This window comes from Aquarana catesbeiana, linkage group LG02 (assembly GCF_042186555.1).
Source record: "Aquarana catesbeiana isolate 2022-GZ linkage group LG02, ASM4218655v1, whole genome shotgun sequence".
Classification (NCBI taxonomy): domain Eukaryota; kingdom Metazoa; phylum Chordata; class Amphibia; order Anura; family Ranidae; genus Aquarana; species Aquarana catesbeiana.
In genome coordinates, this window is record NC_133325.1 from 413,503,358 (window position 1) to 413,530,029 (window position 26,672).

The 26,672-nt window shown below is 41.5% G+C and overlaps 1 protein-coding gene across 1 annotated transcript in view; it reads left to right on the plus strand.

Moving 5' to 3' along the window:
* COL9A2 (collagen type IX alpha 2 chain) overlaps positions 1–26,672 on the plus strand; it is a 103,739-nt gene that overhangs the window by 39,855 nt on the left and 37,212 nt on the right. Inside the window, exons 9-12 of the mRNA XM_073615427.1 lie at positions 3,256–3,309; positions 15,203–15,250; positions 23,280–23,336; positions 26,311–26,364. Coding sequence (XP_073471528.1) covers positions 3,256–3,309; positions 15,203–15,250; positions 23,280–23,336; positions 26,311–26,364 — 213 coding nt within the window. The remainder of the gene's footprint in view (positions 1–3,255; positions 3,310–15,202; positions 15,251–23,279; positions 23,337–26,310; positions 26,365–26,672) is intronic.

The following is a 26,672-nucleotide window of genomic DNA, read 5'->3' on the forward strand; positions in this document are numbered from 1 at the left end:
TTAAAATCATTCTAATTACAATGAATTATTCCAGTTCAGGTAATTATAGTTGGGTTTTGCTAAATCAGAACAACATTTTTATTACACCATAGAAAGAGGTTTGACTGGCAAACATGCATTTCATGACAAACTTGTTACGACCTAATTACATTGGTGAACCGGTATGGTGGTTCCCATGCATTTTGAATGCTTGGAGGCCACATTACAATTGACCATACATGGAAGCACATAGTGTAATAGAACATTATTAGTGCGGAGGGGCTTACCGCAAAAAGTGAAAAACTTTTTGAAACCTTGTTTAATTAAAACAGCATTCCTATTATTTCCCTATCTGTTTCCTAAAGTATAACTAAAGGCAAAACATTTTTTTTTTTAGTTTTGGATAGAGTGGAGAGGGATTAGAATGATTGTACGTTTTTATTGCTGTCTATGCCCCCATTAGGGAGATTCACCCTCTTCATTTGTCCTGTTTACCATTATTATTGAAAGTGAAAGTAAAAGAAAACCCCAAAATTTTGGGTTATCCCCAGAAAAGTAATAGAGGGGAACTCCAATGGGGATACCAGTTCTGGTGACTTGGGGGTCCCCAAAGAATTCCCTTAATTTGCAGGTATTTCTTCTCACTTCCTGTTTGGCTATGGGACAGGAAGTGTCAGGAAATCTCCGCAATGGAATAGAGATGGTGAAAAAAAAAATCTGACAGGGGATGTACCCCCCCCCCCTCTTTATCCAAAAGGAAAAATAAAGTTTTGCCTATAGTTCTACTTTAACTGCCACCCCAATATTCATTACATACTCATGAACAGCTGCGAGCAAAAGAATGAAATGCACTTGGGAACATGGCCATTATTATACAATTTTAGAAAGTAAACTTAATTTATCTTATTCTGTGTGTAATTTAGTACAGCCACATTTAGCAGGATTTCTGAAAGGATTATGGGGTAGACTGCAGTCTCTCTCACACAATTCTGTGCATGTAACCTCCCTCATAATATAATGTAGGGACTCAAAGATAGACTATTGTTTAAATAATAAAACAGACTGTCATGTTATAGTGTTGTGAATACAGAAAACATGGGTAACTAAATGGAGTTAGCTAACTGGGCACTAGACATGTGTAGAATGAAAAAAAAATTGTTTTGTTTAGTTTCAATTCGTTATTTACATAAATTTGTTTAGTTAAATTTGTTTAATTTGTTTATTCCTTTTTCGGGATTTGTTCCGTTTATTCGTATTCAAATCAATTCAAAGTTTTCAAATTAATTTCAAATACTTTTCGAATTCGAAACGTTTTCGAATCAATTTCGAATACTTTTCGAATTCGAAACATTTTCAAATTCAAATAGTTTTCGAATTCAAATAATTTTCCAATTTCCAAAAAGAATAAAATAGAATAGAAAATAAAGGAATAGAATAGAAAAAATATGTATTTTTTTTATCCTATTCCTTTATTTTCTATTCTATTTTATTCTCTTTGGAAAATGGAAAACTATTCAAATTCGAAAACTTTTCAAACTTGAAAACCATTTGAATTCGAAAACTGTTCGAATTTGAAAACTATTCAAATTCTAAAACGATTCGAATTCAAATTTGAAAACATTTTTCGAATACGAAAATATTCGAAAACTATTCGAATTTCAATTTCGTCTGAATTCAAATTTCCTTATTTCGGATTCGTTTAAATTTGGTACTATTCTAATTCAGAAATTCGGATACAACCGAATTTCCAAATAATGAAAATTCGTCTAAATTTTAATTCGGAACTAAACGAACAGCACATGTCTACTAGGCAACCTGTTGCAGAAGGGGAAATGCCAGCATGTAAATGATGACTAGTTAATTGCCCCTTTTAAATGCAGCATTTTTCTGTTTGACTGAAGTAGTAAGTATAATTAAAAATAAGCACATGATCTATTAGCACAGTTGAGCCATTTTAATAGCAATAGTGACCCTTCTGTTTTGCTTTTTTGATAGATCTTTGTTTGCTGTACAGAGTATTTTGTATTTAATGTGCCACTAGAACCTTCTACTGGTTATTGCATGGCAACTCTTCCCACAATTACAATTAACACAGCACAATCCCAGACTAATTAACCACCTCAATACAGGGCATTTTCACCCCCTTCCTGCCCAAGCCATTTTTCAGTTTTCAGCGCTGTCGCACTTTGAATGACAATTGCACGGTCATGTTACACTGCACCCTAATGAAATTTTTATCATTTTTTCCCCACAAATAGAGATTTCTTTTGGTTGGTATTTGATCACCTCTGCGGTTTTTATTTATTGCGCTATAAACAAAAGAAGAGGGACATTTAAAAAAAAAACACAATATTTTTTACTTTTTGCTATAATACATATCCAATTTTTTTTTTTTTATACAATTTTTTTCCTCAGTTTAGACCGATATGTATTCTTCTACATATTTTTGGTAAAAAAAAATCGTGATATGCATATATTGATTGGTTAAAAGTTATAGCGTCTACAAAATAGGGGATAGATTTATAACATTTTTATTATTTTTTTTTACTAGTAATGGCGGTGATCTGCGATTTTTATTGTGACTGCGATATTGAAGCGGACATATCAGACACTTTTGACACATTTTTGGGACCATTCACATTTATACAGCGATCCGTGCTATAAAAATGCACTGATTACTGTGTAAATGTGACTGGCAGGGAAGGGGTTAACACTAGGGGGCGATTGAGGGGTTAATGTGTGTCCTAGGGAGGTGATTCTAACTGTGGGGGGAGGGGACTGACTGGGGGAGGTGACCGATCGGTGTCCCTATGTACAAGGGACACACCATCGGGCTCCTCTCCTCTCTGACAGGATGTGGATCTGTGTTTACATACACAGATCCACGGTCCTGCTCTGTTACCCAGCAATCGCGGGTGCCTGGCAGACATCGCGGCCACCGGGCACGCACACCGGGTCCTGAGCGATGCAGCGGGCACGCGCGTGCACCCCCGCCCCCTAGTGGCTCGGGAGGGCGATCACGTCATATGACGTCCGCCCAGAACAACAGCTGCCTTGTCCCACCGTCATATGATGGTGGGCGGTAGCTTAGTGGTTAAACTAATGTCATGCACTATATCCCTTACTTTTTTTGAGTGAGCAGTGCCACTGTATCCCAATGAGTTAATCAGTGGGTATTGTAATACCGTGTGAATATCATAACGGTATAGTTTGAAAATACTAACTTGTACCTTGATCTTGGTGCCTAATGTTAACTTTGTTTCCTTTTTTGTTAAGGGTGAGAAAGGACCCGTTGGGCCCTCTGGACCACCAGGACCACCTGGAAAACCTGTATGTATCTTTACCATTTTTAAAATATTTCTGATTAACAATTATTGTGTATTTGCATTCCATAAGAAAACACAGGCAATCAGAATATGAAGTCCTGTAGTTGCATTAAAATGATCTTCCCTCTTATGGGTGTTGCTAATTTACCATTTCAACAAATTTCTGAGGAGCCCAGATTAAATTTGGACACATTGTTGAAATTGTACTGCATAACTATGTTTTTTAAAAAGACTACACAGCACAGCAACTTGGCTTGTAGCTCCCTTCGTCTGATAGAAAGCTCAGATGGAGCAGCCTGATCTTTGACCCATTACACTGGGCTTCTTTCAGCACAGCTGAAAATTAATCATACCAATGATGTTAAACGAAAGACTATGGCTCCACCTGATGGCTAGATGGAAAACTGTACAATGTCAATATGCAACATTTTATATTTATCTGGTTTAAAAAAAAGAAGAAAAAAATGTGTTAAACTTATCCATGACCATTATAGACAATAAATAAATAAATAAATTGAACCTTCTTTATTAAAAAAGTACAAAGTTTCACTTTGAAAGTTGATTACTTTGCATAGTTAAATTTCACTTATCTTGATGAATGGGGTGAAGTAAAGTAAAAATTCACTATGCATAAAAAATACTCTATAACGTGCAAGGGATATAAATAACAAAAACTAAAAAAATACAGGATTTTTTTGCTTGTATATGATTGGATTTTTGAAGTCACTTCATTAACTAAGCTAAGTGCAGTGAATGAGGTGAAGTTGTGCTGACTTCAATCATCCCATCCTGTTAACAAAAATCATGTTTTTTTTTATTTTTTCTTGCAAATGACTGAGTATTCTTGGTAAAGTGAATTCTCACTTTGTTTTGCCGTAGTCACTAAAGTGTGTGAATATTTGGCTTAAAAGTAAATCAATTCCATTACGCATAAAAGCACAATACGTAACCTATAGGTTTTACTTTTTATTGTTAAGACCCTGGATCCTACACAAATAAAAGAGTGTGTCAAATGTATTATTTGCTCCTGGTAACTTTTGTATAATATTGTCTCTTAAGCAGTTGAATCAGGTGGAATTGTTTCCTACTGGTGTATTATGTTTGAATACTGTAGACTTGCAGAGATCAGTCCCCTATTAAAGATGGAAAAGCTACAATATACAGGAGCCTTTGAACATACATCTATACACATGCCCATTTTAGTACTGATGTGCATTTGTTCTTAAATATGCATGGAGTAAGAATTGTTCCATTTCTTTTGGAACACGGTATCTATGCTAAAGACACATGCCAAACACATGCACCTTTATGCCAAAGATGAGTGCATTTATGTGCATAGGTAGGTATGGAAGGACTACCATTTGCCTTTTAGGTTGCATTGATTTTGTAAAATAAAAACAGCGTACCTCTGCAATTCTATACACTTTGACAACCACAAAGGCATTGCTTTGTCAAGCTTGGAAGGTGTTCTATAATTGTCAGGACACATCACAGCAGAAATGCTGTACCATGGCTATGAGCTGAATGTATTTGATGATCCTGTACTTGATGCCATTAAAATATTTACAAGTATGATAGAAGAACTCTCCAACCAAAGCTGCAGTCACATTTGGAATAATTAACTTTTTACTGTCTCTTAAACAGTGGAACTATAATGGTGCTGCAATTGTAAAATTGAAAATATGGGATTGTTTTGTATATTTTCCACTATCGTATGCAAATGAACATGGGCTAGCACAAATGGATATTAGTAATAAGGAGACATAGAACATCAGATTGTTTTCACAAATATTTATTTATATTGGCATTTTAAACAATGGCCACGGTGTTACCTGAGGGGTAACCTAATATATATATATCTCAAATTTAAATGAAATATGAAGCCAAGTAAACGGGCGACCCCGCCTTCCTCTGATGTCACGTGGTGTCAGGGGGGCGGGGTCACCCGTTTACATCACCGGGTGGCCCAGCCCTCAGCTATATAACAGCTGTCACCAGGGTTGCCAACTTCCCGCATTTTACTGACAAAATATGGAAAATTTACTGGCGGAGCACATTTTTTTACTGGCAATCTGAGAAATTACAGAACTCCTATTGAAAACTAACACAGTGGATATTTGAACAATATAAACATGATTTGTAAACACTGACAATACCTATAACAAAGTAATTTGCTTGATTTACACTTAAAAAGTCAACAAATATGAAATTATCAGCCCCTAAAATTTACTGGCAGTTGTAAAAAAATCACTAATTTTTACAAACTGTCAGTAAATTTACTGGCGGTTGGCAACCCTAGCTGTCGCTGAGAAGAAGCGTCACTCGGCGGGAGCCTCCCATGGAAGCAGAGCTGTTGTGGCTTTTTTTTTCTTTTTTCGGTCCGTTGGGCGGCGTGAGATGGATCTACATCGTGGGACTTTTTTAATTTTTAATAAAGGACTTGTCCCAAAGTGTCTCCTTTATTTTTTACTATTTTTGACACTTTTTTTGTTAATTGGTAAGGGTACAATGTACCCTTACCAATTCACATTGGGGGGGAGGCCGGGATCTGGGGGTCCCATTGTTAAATGGGGCTTCCAGTTTCAAATATGCCCCCCTGTCTGCAGACCCCCACAACCACCGGGCAAGGGTTGTGGGGATGAGGCCCTTGTCCCCATCAACATGGGGACAAGATGCTTTGGGGGGCTACTCCAAAGCACCCTCCTCATGTTGAGGGCATGTGGCCTGGTACGGTTCAGGAGGGGGGGGAGGTGCTCTCTCGTCCACCCTCTTTTCCTGCGGCCTGCCAGGTTGCGTGCTCGGATAAGGGTCTGGTATAGATTTTGGGGGGGCCCTCCGCCATTTAAAAAAAAAAAAATTTGGCAGGGGGTTTCCCTTAACCACTTCAGCCCCGGAAGGTTTTACCCCCTTCCTGACCAGAGCACTTTCTCAATTTGGCACTGCGTCACTTTAACTGCTAATTGCACGGTCATACAATGTTGTACCCAAACGAAATTTGCGTCCTTTTCTTCCCACAAATAGAGCTTTCTTTTGATGGTATTTGATCACCTCTGCGTTTTTAATTTTTTGCGCTATAAACGGAAAAAGACCGAAAATTTTGAAAAAAAATGATATTTTCAACTTTTTGTTATAAAAAAAAAAATCCAATAAACTCAATTTTAGTCATACATTTAGGCCAAAATGTATTCAGCCACATGTCTTTGGTAAAAAAAGTCAATAAGCGTATATTTATTGGTTTGCGCAAAAGTTATAGCGTCCACAAACTAGGGTACATTTTCTGGAATTTACACAGCTTTTAGTTTATGACTGCCTATCTCATTTCTTGAGGTGCTAAAATGGCAGGGCAGTACAACCCGCCCCCCAAATGACCCCATTTTGGAAAGTAGACACCCCAAGGAAATTGCTGAGAGGCATGTTGAGCCCATTGAATCATTTATTTTTTTGTCCCAAGTGATTGAATAATGACAAAAAAAAGAAATTTTACAAAAAGTTGTCACTAAATGATATATTGCTCACACATGCCATGGTTATATGCGGAATTGCACCCCAAAATACATTTTGCTACTTCTCCTGAGTATGGGGATACCACATGTGTGGGACTTTTTGGGAGCCTAGCCGCATACGGGGCCCCCGAAAACCACCGCCTTCAGGATTTCTAAGGGCATACATTTTTGATTTCACACCTCACTACCTATCACAGTTTTGAAGGCCATAAAATGCCAAGATGGCACAAAACCCCCCCAAATGACCCCATTTTGGAAAGTAGACACCCCAAGCTATTTGCTGAGAGGCATGTTGAGTCCATGGAATATTTTATATTTTGCCACAAGTTGCGGGAAAATGAAAACTTTTTTTTTTTGCACAAAGTTGTCACTAAATGATAAATTGCTCAAACATGCCATGGGCATATGTGGAATTGCACCCCAAAATACATTCTGCTGCATCTCCTGAGTACGGGGATACCACATGTGTGGAACTTCTTGGGAGCCTAGCCGCGTACGGGGCCCCAAAAACCAAGCACCGCCTTCAGGATTTCTAAGGGCGTAAATTTTTGATTTCACTCCTCACTACCTATCACAGTTTTGAAGGCCATAAAATGCTAAGATGGCACAAAATCCCCCAAATGACCCCATTTTGGAGACACCTAAAGCTATTTGCTGAGAGGCATGGTGAGTATTTTGCAGCTCTCATTTGTTTTTGAAAATGAAGAAAGAAAAGAAAACTGTATTTTTTTTTTCTTTTTTCAATTTTCAAAACTTTGCGACAAAAAGCGAGGTCTGCAAAATACTCAACATACCTCTCAGCAAATAGCTTGGGGTGTCTACTTTCCAAAATGGGGTCATTTGGGGGGGGGGGTTGTGCCATCTGGGCATTCCATGGCCTCCAAAACTGTGATAGGCAGTGAGGAGTGAAATAAAAAATTTACACCCTTAGAAACCCTTTTCGGGGTCCTGTACGCGGCTAGGCTCCCAAAAAGTCTCACACATGTGGTATCCCTGTACTCAGAAGAAGCAACAGAATGTATTTTGGGGTGTAATTTCACATATGCCCATGGCATGTTTGAGCAATATATAATTTAGTGACAACTTTGTGCAAAAAAAAAAAAAAAAAATTGTCTTTTTCCTGCAACTTGTGTCACAATATAAAATATTCCATGGACTCGACATACCTCTCAGCAAATAGCTTGGGGTGTCTACTTTCCAAAATGGGGTCATTTGGAGGGGGGGAGGGGTTTGAACTGTCCTGGCATTTTATGCACAACATTTAGAAGCTAATGTCACACATCACCCACTCTTCTAACCACTTGAAGACGAAGCCCTTTCTGACACTTTTTGTTTACATGAAAAAATATTTTTTTTTGTAAGAAAATTACTTTGAACCCCCAAACATTATATATATTTTTTAAAGCAAAGGCCCTACAGATCAAAATGGTGGGTGTTTCATTTTTTTTCTCACACAGTATTTGCGCAGCAATTTTTCAAACGCATTTTTTTGGGAAAAACACACACTTTTTTAATTTTAATGCACTAAAACACACTATATTGCCCAAATGTTTAATGAGATAAAAAAGATGATCTTAGGCCGAGTACATGGATACCAAACACGACATGCTTTAAAATTGCGCACAAACGTGCAGTGGCGACAAACTACATACATTTTTAAAAGCCTTTAAAAGCCTTTACAGGTTACCACTTTAGATTTACAGAGGAGGTCTACTGCTAAAATTACTTCCCTCGATCTGACCTTCGCGGTGATACCTCACATGCATGGTGCAATTGCTGTGTACATTTGATGCCAGACCGACGCTTGCGTTCGCCTTTACGCGAGAGCAGGGGGGGACAGGGGTGCTTTTTTTTTTTTTTTTTGCTTTTTTATCTTATTTTTAAACTGTTCCTTTAATTTTTTTTTTTTTTATCATTTTTATTGTTATCTCAGGGAATGTAAATATCCCCTATGATAGCAATAGGTAGTGACAGGTACTCTTTTTTGAAAAAATTGGGGTCTTTTAGACCCTAGATCTCTCCTCTGCCCTCAAAGCATCAGACCACACCAAGATCGGTGTGATAAAATGCTTTCCCAATTTCCCAATGGCTCTATTTACATCCGGCGAAATCTAAGTCATGAAATGCTCATAGCTTCCGGTTTCTTAGGCCATAGAGATGATTGGAGCCATTCTGGTCTCTGATCAGCTCTATGGTCAGCTGGCCGAATCATCCTTGCTGCATCCTTGGGTTCCCTGTTGGGACAGGAGAGCCAGAGAAAACCATGGAAGTAGGTGGGGGGGGGACATTCCCTCCCACTGCTTGTAAAAGCAGTCTAGAGGCTAATTAGCCGCTAGGATTGCTTTTACATGAAAGCCGACCGCTGGCTGAATAGAATGATACTAAGATGATACCTAAACCTGCAGGCATCATTCTGGTATAACCACTCAAAGTTCAGCAACATATCAGTACGTTGCTGGTCCTTGTTGGGCATATAGTGTAATCTTTTTTTTTCATGCAGCCTGTGGGCTGAACGAAAAAAAAAAGAGATTGATCGGCGGGTATGCCCACCATTAGAATACCTCCCTTCATCCACCCACTACTAATGATGGGCATACATGCACCATTTATATATGCCGAAGCATGGGGGCATCCGCCCCAAAAGTTAGGAGCAAATCGCTCCTCCGCCCCTGCTGCCCCCATGCTTCGGCATATATGCTCTTTTTTTTAACTGTGGTGGTGAAATCACCTCCAACAGCGCTGGAGTCATGGCGTTATGTATCGTGGGAGCAAACGCTGTTGCTGTCAAGATAAATAAATCCGCGCTGAAGCTGAATGGCGTACCTGAAAACAAAAAAATGGTTAACAATAAAACACAGTAAACAGTAAAGTATAAAAAAATTACATACCTGAAAAGCAAACATGATAAAACATAATAACAATAAAACATTGCAAAATAGAATACAGTAAAAAAGAGCAGAACAATAGAGAGAGAATAGAGAGAGAGAGAGAGAGAAAACAATAAAATGACAACTATTTTTGTTTTTTTATTTTATATTTTTTTGTGTATTTTTTTTTTTTTTACATATAACTGTAACTTTTGTAACTGCAACCGGTTCCAGGTTTGGGTCTCTCAAAATGCGATGGCATCTTGGGAGACCCTGTGAAAGTGTGCCTAGTCTGGGCAATGCTGTACCCTATGCTAAAACTCAACTAGTGTATGGTAGCGCTCAAAACATTCACCAATGCAAAGACCAGGATTGTCAGGACAGGAGGGACAATAATAGCAGGTGTCACGCCTATATCCACGCTTTCTACAGACACAACATTTTATTTGGGGGGCTCGTTGGGTAGGGGTACTAGGGAGGACATAAGGAAAATGTCTCTCATGCAGCCGGCTTACTGCATTTGCTTGGGGAAGGTGAGGTGGAGCACCGTCTGGAAACAGAAAGGCTCTAACGATCTCTTCCTGGAATTTAAGGAAGGATCCAGTCCGTCCTGAAGCTCTGTATAGCACATAAACGTTCAGCAAAGCCAATTAAAATAAGTATACAGACACTTTTTTATACCAGCATCTGGCCTTACAGGCAACTTGGTACGGCGCCAACAACTGGTTGGTGAGGTCCACCCCTGCCATATTTTGGTTATATTCGTGGACACAGAGGGGTTTCTCCACAACACCAGTCGCCATAGTAATTTGGACCGTCGTGTCTGCATGAAGTGAGGTAAGAACGAAAACATTCTTATTATCCCTCCACTTCATAGCGAGCAAATTATTACACTGCAAGCAGGCTCCCTCCCCCAGCCTAAGACGGGAATCTACAAGCCGCTGGTGAAAGCCCCGGCAATTAGGTCGCATGGTGCCACATGCTCCAATCTGATGATCAAAAAGGTGACTAAAAAGTGGCACGCTCGTGTAATAATTGTCCACATATAAGTGGTACCCCTTTCCAAATAAGGGGTATCGTATCGTGCCCTGGCCATGGAAGCAGAGAACACGGCATATGGTGAATTGGGTCAGTGGACCAATATGACTGCAACTCACTCTTTTTGGTTATGCCCATGAGGAGGGAAAGGCCCAGAAAGATCTTAAATTCGGAAACCGTAATTGGTTTCCAATCTCTGGCAAGGGAGGACTGGGGAATAGTGGCGATGTGTTGACCAGCGTACAAATTGCTTTGGTTCACAATAGATCTATAGAGATCTTTGGTGAAAAATAGCAAATAAAAATAAAGTGACGTAAAATCAACTGTTTCCACATGAATGCCGGGTTGGCCAGTGAATGGGGGAAGTACGGGTGCTGCAGAAGTGGTCGGTTCCCAATTAGGATTGGTGAATGCAGCAGGAAGGGCACTATGGGCACAACGGGCCTGTGTTTGTCTTCTTGGTGGCAGCAGGACACTACTTGTGCTTGCCACCTCGCCAGCTTGAACTGCACTTATGGGACTCGCTACGTCACCAAGTGTTACTGCAGTGCTGGATGTAAGACCAGGGTGTACTAGGCCGCTGGTGCTTGCCAGTTCACCAGAATAGCAGCGCTAGTACTTCTCTGCTCCATACGAGAGCCCTGCGGTTCTTGCACCTCAACAGCAGAAGAAGAAGTTTGGGGTCTGGTACGCCTGATCTTGGCAGGGACCACAACTCCGTCATCAGAGCTATCTGTCATGGAGCCGCTGCTGTCTACAGGTTCTTATTCTGAGCCTGAATCTGACAGATGAGTGACTTCCTCTTCACTATCTGTCATGCTCAGAAACGTGTAGGCCTCTTCACTAGTGTACCTTCGATTTGCCATTTTGGGCTCTAAATTTAGTGGTACACTAGTGAGACTCACAGGCTCCTGACTGTTAGCGAATGTATCAAAATGCTACCAAAAAACTGTTAGCGATCGCAGGGATCAGGCCTGACTCTGCGAACGCTGCAGTTATGTGTTTAGTGTTTTGTAAGTGACAGTGATCAATCGATACCATGCACTTGGGTGGGCTGGGCTGGGCAAAGGGGCAAAACGCAGGTGCTAGCAGGTATCTGGGCTGATCCCGCTAACACTGCATTTTTGGGAAGCCTAAACTGCTGGGGACGCTAGTATAGATCTGATCGGATCAGATATTGATCCGTTCAGATACTATACCACTAAGGGAGGTGTATGCTGCGTGGGTGTTAGCGGTACTGGCACTAACCTGACGCTGCCTGGGGCAACGCAGACCCTATCGGACCCTAAAACCTAACTTATATCACCCACCGGGCGATTAGGGGGTTAAACCTTTATTAGGTAATAAACGGCGGGTGCCCCGACACTATAAAAAACAAACTAACTAAGCGTCACCTGAACAGTTATACGGTGATCACTGGTGAAAGGGTTAACCAGGGGGCAATCAGGGGGTTAAAAGCTTTACTAGGTAGTATATGGGGGTCCCTGACGCCATAAAACGCTGACGGCGAACCTAAATACTTACCTCCCTAACTAGCGTCACCTGTGACACTAATACAGCAATCAGAAAAATGATGGTGACGGGGGGTGATCACAGGCTTAAAACTTTATTAGAGGGGGTTAGGGGGGGGTTAGGGGGGTACCCTAGACCTAAAGGGGCCTAACACTAACTGCCCTACCACTTATAACTGTCACAAAATGACACCAATGCAATAATCAGAAAAAAAAACTGCTATTGGTGTCACTGTGACAGGGGGTACAGGCGGGGTGATGGGGGGGCGACATTTGTGCCTAGAGTGTTCTACTGTACGTGTAGTGTTTGGTGCATTTACTTGGATGTCTTCTCTCCTCGGAAGCCGGAACGAAAAGGTTTCACGAGGAGCGATGACATCACTTCCTCCGCTTCTGTTTACAGTTCAGAAGCCGAGGAAGCCTGTCATTTGCCAGGAGCAATCGTGAGGGGGGGGCCATGAATCACTGGCCTCCCCCTCACCTCGGATCACTCCTGACAATAATCCGTCCGCCGCAGGCACCGGGGGGGATCCGATCGGACCCCCTCGCCCGTGGGCAGGCAGGAACGTACAGGTAAGCCCTTATGTCTGCCCGTGCCATTGTGCCGAAGTACATCGGCGTGCAGCGGTTGGTGGTCGGCAACTGGTTAATATCCATACCAGACCTGAAGGGTCTGGTATGGATTTTGGAGGGGACCCCCACACAATTTGTTTTTAAATTTTTGGTTCGGGGTTCTCTCTTAATACTCATACCAGACCCAAAGGGCCTGGTAATGGACTGGGGGGGAACCCATGCTGTTTTTTCAATTAGTTTTATCTATATTGCCGAGACCCGACAATTCATTACAGCTGCGATCAGTTTTAAATGACTTTTTTTCCTTTAGAAATGTCATTTTGCTGTGGTACTGTTCTAAACATGGGAAAACTGTGTCACTTTACAGGCATACTATAGTCACCCCCCAGGCACGATATTTATTTCAAAATGACGAAAGGCTTCAGCAATTATGTCTAAATGCTGGAATAAACCCAAGCATTTCTCAGGGAAACGTTCTCCCATTACAGCCACATAAATGCAAAAAGCCTGTAACCAGTTCTGAAAAGTTTTGGGAATGGCTCTCTTCCTATCCTCTCCTGTACGTTCCCCTGCCTGCTTGTCAGATTTGGACAGAAATTCCTTTGAAGCAGGCAATAATGACAATATGTCGAATTCGCTTCTCCAAATTTTTTCTTTGACCGTTTTAGCTAAGTGAAAGCCCAAAGGCAATATTTCACATGGCATGGCCTCTTTAAAAGAGGATTCACCAATCATAGCAGCAGAGGGCCTCAAAGGCAAGAAGGGGTTACCTGACACTGGAACGTTAAGGGGTACTCTAGTGAGGAGCAAAACTCCATTATCCACAATTTTTTCCTTCATAGTAGACTCATTTAAACCTTGCCACACAGCACCAATATCTGCCATATAATCAGCAGAATTAAAATTTACATTTGCACCATGAGAATGTGCCCCTGTAACATCAATGTCACTATTAGCAATGCTCAATGCACCCGTGTCCTGTGCTCCTTCAAATTCATTAGCACTAGCACCAACTGACTGTGCCTTTTTAAACTGCTGTAATACATTAGACAAAGATGTAACCAACATTGACAATTCAGAGACACTAGTAGTAAAACAGGTCTCACCGCCAGGATTAGAAGCTGAATGCTCACTGCTGGCCGCCACAGGGGCAAGCGGAGTAGTGCTGCTCTGCCTCATCCGAGGTGCATTCTTTTGTCCAGAACTGCCAGCTCCCTCCCCGCCTCTCAGCTGTGGAGAAGCATTTGACTTTTGCCATTTCTTCTTCCTACCTGGCTGGCTGTTGGCATGTCCCGCTCCTGACCGCGGCTGCCTCCTCCTCTGCATTAGGGGGTGTGATGGCCGCGCCGAAGGGCGGAGCTGAGCCGTACCCCTCCTTCAGACGTAGCAGTCACTCTTTACCCCCTTCACCTTCGGCTTTCTCTAGTAGGCGGCATAGGAGGCTTTCACGTCTGCCTGGAGAACGGCGCTTCATCCTGCAGGGCACCGTAGTCGTGGTCGGGTCCAAATGGTCAGTGAATGACAGCCCGCAGCTCCCTTTTATCTGCTCCCTCTGCAGGGGCTTTACACCCGCCAATTGTGTCCAATCCACTGCTTGCTACCGCCGACCAATCCCATGGCTGTTACTGCCCAGGGATACCTCCGCTGCAAGCAATGGCAACCTGTAAATAAAGAACAGGGATAAGAGATATGCAGACCACTTTGAGCTATCCCATGAGGGCCCAGCATATTGCTATGACCTGTCATTAGCTAACAATGCTTATACAGTATATTTGGAATGCACCTTGTATCAACTTAATAAAAATACCCTCTGTTGCATTTCAATGCTTGCAGATTTTTATACATAAATATATTATGTCCTCTGATTTTTCTTTACTATAATTCCAACATTTTCACAATATGAACTTCTCCTCTTTAACTATTCATCAGTGTGTTTTGGTTTTGCCTGACTGCCATTGTAATTCACTGCTTGTGTGGGGAAAATTAGTTGCTGAATTTGCCATTAATGAATGACCTCCATAGAGACTTATTTTAGCTTACTTCTCTGAAGCTGTCACTTTTCTCATTTACCTACAGGGTATGATCAGTTTGTTCCAGAGAATCTTGTTTCCTGTCTGAAGTCTTCCCTACTGTATTTTGCTATTTGCATTGACATACATTATGTGAAATGCATTATCATGTACTTTCTCTTTTCTCTCCTCTGAGCTGTAACACTGTATTGTCTGTGTAACATGCTGTCCCTGTACAGTTCTTAAATCTTACAATGAACAGTAAATGCTGGGTCTATCTAATTATGGGAATATATAAGCAGGCTGCAGAAATAGCTGCTAAGCTAGTACTGTGGATTCAGTCAGAAGACAGCGTAAATTAAATTTAGTGTAAGGTCTCATTCTTTTGTATTTCAGGGCCCCTCTGGGAACATCCAAGGACTAGAAGGTAGTGCTGACTTTTTGGTAAGTGCACATGTGGGACAATTCAGTCAACTGTATCTGAACCAGGGTCTCCGTCTATATTTACAGTCCAAGTCAGTCATTGGCTATCTCCATGAGTGTCAACAATCTGTTAAGTTTAGGTGTATTGATGTGAAATATATTATATTTCTCAAATAAATATTTGAAAACCAGCTGAGATAAAGCAATTCTTTCTTATGGTGGTAATAGATCTGTGAACTATGTTTATTACTTCTAAAATATATTATTAAAGAATTTGATTGTCTTATCTGGAAAGAAAAGGTTTAAACTCTCTATGTGTGGTTTGCTCTTACCTGTGTCTGCTATATTTTTGCACAAAGCATTTTGGGGGTGATTTTTGCAGAAGACTGTTGGGCTTCAATGCCATTGACGGCTCTGTATGAAGGAGGTGTTACCTGAGTCTGAAATAAACAAGGTAATGGAGAACTACTACTGTAATGAAAGACTCTTAAGCTAGCCATACATTATACAATTTTCCTGTACAACTTACCTTTAGATTTACCAAGACCATATAATATGAGGTCAAACCTAAATACTTTCATTTGTATGCAATCAGTCAGGCCCTTGCACTACATAGTTGAAGGTAAACCTAAAGGAAATTGCTTAAGAAAATTGTATGGCCAGCTTTAAAATAACCATAGATGCAAAGTGGTACTCTGAAGGTAGACCACTAGATGACCATGGCATAAACAAGCAAACATATGTTGCCCATGCTTTATGTTTATGTAGACAGACAAAACTAACACCAGCCTTATGTGCAAGGAACGGATGCAGTCCCCTCGAAAATTCATCCTGGACTTCTGATTCTTCTCACTGAAATTGTTCAGCCAGGAAGTGTCTGTAGATGTTGTACATTATAGACTATGGAGTTAATTTACTAAAATTGAAGAGTGCAAAATCTGTTGCAGCTCTGCATAGAAACCAGTCAGCTTCCAGGTTTTTCTTGTCGAAGCTTAATTGAACAAGCTGAAGTTAGAAGCTGATTGACTACCATGCACAGCTGCGCCAGATTTTGCACTCTCCAGTTTTAGTAAATTATCCCCTTTGCATACCAGCTTATATTTTAATTGCAAAAAAAAAAAGAGTTACACAGGTTTTCTGGTTGAACACATACAGTTTAAGGACTGATGTATCTAATTAGCCAAATAATTTAATTTAAGTTAGTATTTGACATTGAGCTGGTAACCATGCCTTAGACAGACATACAGTATTATAATTTCCAAATCTAGTGGCAACCATGCCATGGACATAAAGTGATTTCCTGATACATATACATATTATCTTTAATAACCATAAAGTGAATATATGTACATTGTATGAATGCATTAAATTACTGTACAGTGATTAACAATTGATTATACTCAGCATAAATAATAAGAAAATTCAGTCCATGTGTAAATCATATTTCATGTGCCAGTCCAAAAATATTTTTTTTCAACAAGAAACACCATGAAAATTATTTTGTGCCAAAAAACAAACTTTACTTTTTCTTTCAACATTCTACAAAGGTGACAATAAAGCTCAAACTGTAGCAAGTGCATCAACATCTCAGAATGTATTCCACCGTGTGCAAATAGTACAGGTGTGCCCTCACCTTCATTGATGGACCTCCATTGTTATAAGAGGTCAGAAAGGCTTAAAACACAGATTTCCATCCACAGCATAAGCAGCTTGCTTCACTCTGGTCTCTCAAGGGGGTCTCAGGGATCCCCTGCTAAAAATTACTATAATTACAGCTCATGATACATTGGTGTGGTCAGTGGGAAGAATTTCCCTTACACTTGTGGTCATTGGGAAGAATTTCCCCCTTATAAATAGCTAAAAGATCAATGGTGTCAGTGAGAATCTATCTGAGAGGCAGAAATTACTCATTGCTCAAGGAACCCCTAGCAACCTCTGGATGGAATCCAGGTTAAGGAGACCCTGGGTTGGTGAGTAAAAGCGGGTGTGAGTAGCTGTTTGTAGCCATAACACCTTCTAGAGTATTAGAGAAGTGCAGGGATTTATTTATACTGATTGTATTTCCTGATACAGCTCTAATCAACTGGATCAGTCAATGATCATCTAATGTCCATCTGTATCTTAACCCCTTTGTGCCTAAAGGTAAAACAAATGTTAACCCCTTGGCACTGGCCACACGCAAATATACGGCCTCTCTGCACCTGGTCCTTGGTGCCGAGGGACTGCATATTTGTGGGAATTTCTGTCAGTACAGCTGTGATGAGAGCACGTGTGGTGCGTGCTCCCGACATAGATAACCAAAAGATTTTTCGGATCACTTCACAGCCAATCACGGCGGTCACATGCTCTTAAGCCCTGCCCCGCCTCCCGGCATCATAAACCTCTTGCAGGGTCTGGCATTAACTTCTTCAGGGCATAAAGAAGATAATGCCTAAGTACAATTTTGCAACATTGACATGTGTTAGTAAAACCATACATATCATCACACCTACTTTGTGCATCCAGGTGGATTTTACCTTGTTTTTTTCAGGACACATTGGGCTTTCATTTGGGGGTAAATAATATTGGATATCTCATGATTTTTTATTATCAAAGGAAAACAGGCCCAAAATAGAAAATAAATCATTTTTTCTAAATGTAGCTGTATATTTCTTGTTACTGCCATAACCTACCACCAAAGAACAACCAGAAATAAATTCTCCTGCTCCTGACGATTATTGTAGTGATGCCACATATGTTGTGTATGTTATCTGTTGTTTGCACCCATAGTACAGCCCAGAAACAATAGTGCACATTTTGCTTTTTTTTTTTTATCCTACCTAAAACACACTGACACTAATGCTGGCCATACACTATACGAAAAATCGGTTATTACATGATGGCACAATCGTTTGCGGTCACGGCTGAACGTTCGTTTTTCGAAAATGGGTTCGGCCGATTTTTCGTATAGTGTATGGCCAGCATAACTGACACTGACAGTAATTCATTTTTTTAAATCCTGTCCAAAATATACTGTCCATGACTTTTGACCCTTACTTGAACCAAACACTAACCCTGGCACTGACGTAGATCAAAACTTGATCTAGGTATTTTTTCTTTTTTTTTTTTTTTCTTAATATTATTATTTTTTTTTTTTTACACACACTTGTTTTTTTTTCCTCTCTGCAAGGAGAGAGAAAGCTGCAATTCACAGAGTGAGAAACACAAGGACAGGCTTCACAATGACTGATCACTGTGGTAGCCAATCAGGGCTTCACAGCGATCAGGTGACCCAGAATTGTTCAGTGAGAACCTGGTCTCTATACTGGGAGCGCACTGTGCAGCTCCCTCCCAGGAAAAGGACTGATATGCAGATATGCAGCTGCCCCAAAGAAAAAAGTCCAGTCCAGTGAGGCCGCATATCTGTGTACTGTCGGCATCAAGGTGTTAAAGTGGTTCTAAAGCCTAAACATTTTTTGCAGGAAATGCATTAAGATAAAAAAATATTTAGGTAACAGTATTGCCCCCTCCCCCCTATACATACCTGAGTCTTCACTTAATCCAGTGCTGTGCCTATCTGTAGGGGCTCTCTCTGCTCTCACAGGCTTTGTTGCGACAGCGGGAGCCATTGGCTCCCTCTACTGTCAGTCAAATCCTGTGACGAGGGAGAGGGGGGGTGGCCGAGCCATGCTGTCTGTGTCTATGGATGCAAGCAGTGCAGCTCGTGCAGCTCTGGAGCAAGCCTATAGGTGGTACCCCATAGGAAGTGGCTTCCTATGAGGCACCACCAAGAAGAGGAGGAGCCAGGAGCATCAGTGAGGGACCCAAGAAGTGGAGGTTCGGGTCCGCTATGTGCAAAACCAGTGCACATAGCAGGTAATTATAACTTGTTTGTTATTTAATAAAAAACATACTTTACAATCTCCATAAATATAGGTAGTCAGCGACCAGAACTAAGAAAATAATATACCTCTATTCCACTATTTTTTTTTCAGTGATGATACATGGATAATTCTAAATGAGTTGTGAGTGAAAGTTGAGTTAGATCCTAAAGACATTTTAGAAATATTTCTGAACTTAAAAAAGTAATATTTGTGTGGAAGCCTAGATGTATTACAGAATACACAACTTACAAGGTGCTTTAACCACTTCCCAACAGCCTGAAGTACATATACTGCAGCAAGGCGGCTCTATTAGGCATAATCATGTACCTGTACATGATATTCTTAATGCCCACTGGGTGGCGATTGTGCGTGTCCCGCCGGAGCCGCGATCGCCACAGGGGGGAGCCCATCAGTGGGCTCGGCGGATGATGTGAGCAACTCCACCTTTGTTGAGGAAAAAAAATGTACCCTCTGGGTGGCCTATGTACTGTACATTGCAAGGATTTTAACAAACTTTGTTGCAGATTCCTACCTTTTTTTTGTTGTTCAAGAAATAGAATATATATTCAACTTGTGCCATGCAATGGCATCTATTGGCCTAAGGTGACCAAAAATGTTATTTTGTTAGGAACCCAAGGATTGATGCTATCTTCTTCCAGAACCTCAACTGGCCTCTTACCAATGTTCTGTGGTACCTAGCAGAACAGGTCCATAACAAAATTACATAATATGTTATAATCTCTCAGCACAACTAAATAGACTGAGAGATTTAATTTAAGGTACCATCTGACAAGCTGCACACCTCTATCAACATGCATCATAAAGTATCCATAGTGTGATTATGATATCATGGTTTGCCTGCAATAGAGCTGTAGGTGCAAATGCATACTGTAGCTCTCCATTCCATTATAATTGTTGTAGAATATTATTAAATGAGTGTGGTGCTACTATATAGAGGGATTTATACAGGAGTGAATTATGTTTTAATCTGAGCTACAACCATATAGGTATTTTTAGGTTCTGCCAAGAGTTAGGTAAAATATATAACTGTATAACTGTATGCAGATATGTAGCTCAGTATCCTTGGGTTCATTTGAAGATCCTAATCCAAACTGCCATATCCACAGAGATAGCATTCCAGTTTATTTCCTGCATAACCTAGTGCGTCTTCACTGCAGCAGGGTTCACAATGCTACACCATTGGATTTAGTCCATAAACAACAGGGTAGATGCATGAAAAAAGTACAAAAAACCCCCTAGTGGGGCTTTAAAGCAGCCAATGAATACAAAATGAATAATCAAAACATAGTTTTATTGGTACAAAAATATATATTAAATAACAAATAATGCTGACCTTTAGAGTCAGGACATGAACTGGGATACAGTGTACAATAAAAGTATAAAAAAGTATGCAACGGACAGTGCCCGTAATCGGGAACAATGTGCAATACAATGTATAAGACAACAAAGGAATCTTAAATATTAATTGTTAAAATTCTGACGCGTTTCGACCCTGAATGGGTCTTCTTCAGAGGATAATTGTCAACTGTGGAAATAAGATCATTTATCAAACAGAATATATGGTTCGACAGTAGCAAACTTACATATATAACTCACAGTACATCTACAGGTATCATATAATTACCAATCGCAGAGTTCCCGATAGTGTTGGGTGTTCCCAATGAGAAAAATATATATATATATGTAGTCCCTCCTGAGCCAGTGTCTATCCCAGTGCCGGGTCAACTCCTAAAAGGCGGGCGGTGGGCCAGGCATGCCTTACGAGGAATCGTGCATTTGTTGCCCCCCACACACAAAGGGGAGGGGAGCAGGGCAGAGGCGGGCGGCAGGCACTCACCGCACCCGGGGTGAAGTAATGATGGTACTACAGTCAATTTGGAGCAGAGAAACATTGATTAGTACTCGTAGGGGAATATAAATTCCCCTAATGCAGAACGTAGTAAAATGTAAATGTGGGGGCATGCAGGGGCAAAAATGCAAGGGAACAGAATAGAGAAACATGAGGAATGAAAAGTAAGGGGAAGAGAACAAGGAAGGGGGGAAGGAAGGAAGAGAACAAGGAAGGGGGGAAGGAAGGGGAAAAAAAAAAAGAGGGGGGGGGGGAAGGGGGAAAGGGGGGAGGAGGAAAGGGGAGGGACAAAGAAAGGGAGTTGCAAAAGATGTGAGGGGAGTGGAAGCGGGGAAAGGTGAAATAACAGAACATATGGGAGAATAGGTGAGGAACGGGAGTGTGAAAATGTGTGGTCAGAATAGGGAGTGATGTGGTGATACAAGGGAAAATACAGTCCCCTGCTGCCCCTGCAAGACCATGCACTTTCACTGCCACACCTCAACCTTTTCTTTTTTCCAGCCCTGTGGCTGGTCCTTTTCACATCACACTTTTTCATACTAGTGTATGGTTTGCCTTATAACCTATACCCATACTGTTGCATGGTCTTGCAGGGGCAGCAGGGGACTGTATTTTCCCTTGTCTCACCACATCACTCCCTATTCTGACCACACATTTTCACACTCCCGTTCCTCACCTATTCTCCCATATGTTCTGTTATTTCACCTTTCCTCGCTTCCACTCCCCTCACATCTTTTGCAACTCCCTTTCTTTGTCCCTCCCCTTTCCTCCTCCCCCCCCTTTCCCCCCCCTTTTTTTTTTTTTTTTTCCCCTTCCTTCCCCCCTTCCTTGTTCTCTTTCTTCCTTCCCCCCTTCCTTGTTCTCTTCCCCTTACTTTTCATTCCTCATGTTTCTTTATTCTGTTCCCTTGCATTTTTGCCCCTGCATGCCCCCACATTTACATTTTACTACGTTCTGCATTAGGGGAATTTATATTCCCCTACGAGTACTAATCAATGTTTCTCTGCTCCAAATTGACTGTAGTACCATCATTACTTCACCCCGGGTGCGGTGAGTGCCTGCCGCCCGCCTCTGCCCTGCTCCCCTCCCCTTTGTGTGTGGGGGGCAACAAATGCACGATTCCTCGTAAGGCATGCCTGGCCCACCGCCCGCCTTTTAGGAGTTGACCCGGCACTGGGATAGACACTGGCTCAGGAGGGACTACATATATATATTTTTCTCATTGGGAACACCCAACACTATCGGGAACTCTGCGATTGGTAATTATATGATACCTGTAGATGTACTGTGAGTTGTATATGTAAGTTTGCTACTGTTGAACCATATATTCTGTTTGATACATGATCTTATTTCCACAGTTGACAATTATCCTCTGAAGAAGACCCATTCAGGGTCGAAACGCGTCAGGATTTTAACAATTAATATTTACCATTCCTTTGTTGTCTTATACATTGTATTGCACATTGTTCCCGATTACGGGCACTGTCCGTTGCATACTTTTTTATACTTTTATTGTACACTGTATCCCAGTTCATGTCCTGACTCTAAAGGTCAGAATTATTTGTTATTTAATATATATTTTTGTACCAATAAAACTATGTTTTGATTATTCATTTTGTATTCATTGGCTGCTTTAAAGCCCCACTAGGGGGTTTTTTGTACTTTTTTCATGCATCTTATGGGGTGCGCAGCCCTCTTTGTCTGCACTCATATGAGTGTCTTCTGTTGATTAAACAACAGGGTAGATTTTAACCATATGCTACTGTTGTGCTTTTTCATCGCCTATTTAGTTTAAACTTAGAGCAGTGGTTCTTAACCTTTTTTGAGTCATGGGCCCCTTTAAGAATCTAAAAGCTTTCCAGAGATATTCAAATAAACACAACTTTGCTTGCAATCATTATATGTACTTTATTTTACTGAAATCTGATTACATACATACAGTATATGACATACACAAATGTGAATAAAGTTGCTATTATGGAGTGGTACAAGATGGCTATTGGGCAGACAACGATGATACAAAGTGAAATGGTAAACATGAGCCAACATTGAGTAAAGGGACGCTTAGTGGTCCATGCTATAAACGGCAGGGTGCATTTTCTTTAAATTCTTTCAATAGGACCATTGGTTGGGACAATTGGGAGGGCTGTATGGTGAATGTAAATGTTATTTTTTTATCTGACAAAACTACGAATGTTTAGAAAGATAAAAACCTCACCAAGACAAAGTTCTGACATCACCATTACCTATTTTGATGTTTCAATTTAGTTGTTATTTTCTACACCATAAATCAGTGCAATGTAATTATATTTTTTAGTGTCCAACAAACTGTCCAGCTGGCCCTAAAGGACCCCAAGGACTGCAGGGAGTAAAGGTGAGTCTTTCTGTAAAATTTAATTTTTCTTCATAAAAGTGTGCTTGTTTATTGATCTATATGTTTCAGCATTGTACTGTCAGAAGTTACATTTACTCCTCTACATGTGCAGTTATGTGAAAGCTTTAGCCTTTTATTAATAAAAAGTTACAAAGTGTCAAAGTGGCCCTAAAAGACAGCTCTTTTTTGTGCACAATGGCAAAATATTGGCACACAGTCAATTTGTCTTCCTTACTTGCCAGTAGTGTTGGGTGAATGCTTGTTCGGGTGTTCAATATGTTAAGGAGTGAGGCTTAAACAGTCATCAGCTGTCAGCAGTAAAAAAAAAAGAAAAAAAAAAAACGGCATGGGGTCCCCCCCAGAATCCATACCAGCCCTTATCTGAGCACGCAGCCTGGCAGGCCAGGAAAGAGGGGGGGTGGGACGAATGAGCGACCCCCCAAACCATGCCAGGCCACATGCCCTCAACATGGGGGGGAGTGGGTGCTTTGGACGGAGGGACAAGGTGCTCCCCACCCCAAAGCTCCTTGTCCCCATGTTGATAGGGACAAGGGCCTCTTCTCGACGACACTGGGCGGTGGTTGCTGGGGTCTGGGAGCTGGGGACTTATCAGAATCTGGAAGCTTCCTTTAACATGGGGGCCCCCAGATCCCACCCCCCATGTGAATGACTATGGGGTACTGTAAGGAAACCAGTGGAAATCGCTTGGCGCACGCTGGTGCGCATGTGCGCATGTACGGGTGACTATAGATGCCCGTGCGCGCTTATGCGCATGTGCGTGCATGGCGCCTGGTGTACACGCGCAGTAGCATGCCCTTAGCGCCAGTTTGCGCCAGACAACGTACTTAAAGGGGGCCCCAGCAACTGATCAGTGCTGACTGGTCTTCAGCTGTGTTCCTGTTATCCTGAAACATGCGTTTGTTCTGTCTGATTCCCGTTGCTGACCTTGGCTCCTTTTGACCTTGCTCTGCTATACCTGATCTCTGGTTCCTGATCCCAGCTTCCCATCTGACCTTTTTCTGCCTGATGTTCCGGTACCCTGCTGCCCACCTGTTGACGAACCCGGCTATCCCTTTGACCTTGCTCTGGTGCTCCGCTCGGCCCAGCACTACTACCCGAGTGTCCGCAACTACAGTCCTGTGACCAGCTGCGACTTCCTGCTCAGCAACTACAGTCCTGCGACCAGCTGTGACTTCCTGCTCTGCAACTACAGTCCTGCGACCAGCTGCGACTTCCTGCTACAGGTTTCCGGGTCTCCATCTGCAATCACTCGTGTGCCTCCTGTCATTGGACTCCTTTTGTTTCACTCTCAGCGAGACCTGGGCTGGAGATACAAAAGAGGCCGACCTCATCATTTCAGTCTCCCTTCAGGTACGTGACAGGTACATTGTATCCCTACTTATTTACCCAAAAAACTGGAAAAAATAACCTTCTTCTTTCTCTGGTGTACTTCTTCCTCTGTCGATGCCGACACACTGAAAATTAAAAAAAAACAATCTTCCTCCAACACTGGGTCCCACCGATCTGTCCGCTCCGATGTCAGACATTTGTTATATATCCATGGGGCGTGGCCATCAGATGGCATCATCCGGAGACCACCTTGTGAAGCCACGGACCCATCATACCCCGGGCAGTTTGTCACAAGGGACGGAGTCTCCGGACAATGTCATCCAATGGCAACATCCCCTAGTTATATAAGAAATGTGCGACATCGGAGAGGACAGATAGGGGGGACCCAGTTTTGGAGGAGGATCGTTTTTATTTTCAGCGGGGTGACAGTAGCAGCAGTGGCGGAAGAGGAAGAAGAACACCGAAGAAAGAAGAAGAACACTGGAGGAAAAAGAAGAACACCAGAGAAAAAAGAAGAAGACCAGAGGAAAAAAAAAAGACCAGAGGAAGAACAAGAAGACCAGAGGAAGAACAAGAAGACCAGAGGAAGAAGCGGAAAAGAAGAAGATGGAGGAAGAAGACATTTTTAATAAAGGACTTGACAAAAACTGTCTCTTGTCTTTTGTCACACTACACTGGTGGTACAATATATCCCCTATTCATTCACATGGGGGGGCGGGAATCTTCCAGATTCTGATAAGCCCCCCACCTGCAGACCTCCACAACCACTGGCCAGGGTTGTGGAGAAAAGGCCCTTTTCCCCATCAGCATGTGGCCTGGTATGGTTCAGAAGAGGGGGCACTTGCTCCCCCCCACCTTTCCTGGCCTGCCAGGCTGTGTGCTCAGATAAGGGTCTGGGGACCCCACGCCGTTTTTTTCATGAATTTGGTTGTTAAGGACATGATGGCCGGATTCCCAGCCCGCTCCTTAGCTACTGGCTATATACAGTGAATGTAAAGCAAAAAAACCACGCAAAACACAATTCGTGGCAAAAATGTGGCATAATTGCGGTAAAAAAAAGCAGAAAGCACAGCAAAAAGCACTGCAAAAATGCTTAACACAACATGCACAGGTGTGAATTGAGCCTTATGGCCAATAACTTGCATATACGCCTTCAAAATGGGCACTTTGGATTGCAGGGTCTCATAGATTTCAATGGGGTTCGATGTTTGGGCCTGAACTTTTGATATGTTCAGGAGTTCTGGTGTGAACCAAACGGGGGATGTTCAGCCCATCTCCAACTGTTGCAAGTGAACTCACCAACTAGTGTGCCTGATTACCAACAATAAATAAATTAGATGGCAGTTATCAAGACCTGGTCACAGGTGAATTTGCCAGGTAACAGTATTCTCTGCAAATATTTTTGAATAACGCTTAGGATGGATACACACTAATTTACAGAAACCTTTTGAATAGTGCTGTTTTGTTGTTAAAATATCTCAATTAAATTTTTATATTCTCATGGATAGATTGATGGTATCTTCTTATGCCTTTGTTTTCTCAGGTAAATGTTTGCTATCATACACGCCAAACCATAGGAACTAGGAAGAAATTGAATTATAATACAATATTCTTTTCTTTTAAGGGCCATAAAGGGCGTCCAGGTCCCCTTGGTGAGCCAGGACCACAAGGCAAAATTGTATGTATATACTAAGACTGATTATGATTTTTTTTTTTTTTTTTATAAGTATATATAGTATGAGACAAAGAACCTTCTAAACAGCAATAGGTGTAAGGGAAATAACCCTCCCCTAACATGTATCACACAAATGAAGCAAATCAACAAATTAAGCAAATCAACACTTGTCATGAAGTCTGTCATTTGCATTTGCACAAAACAACCTATTCCTATTTGAAAGTTCAAATGAAGGGCCAGTGTCACTTTCTCTATAAATACAATCATTAAAGGCACACAGTTACACTACTGTAAGTTGTTAGATGACATCA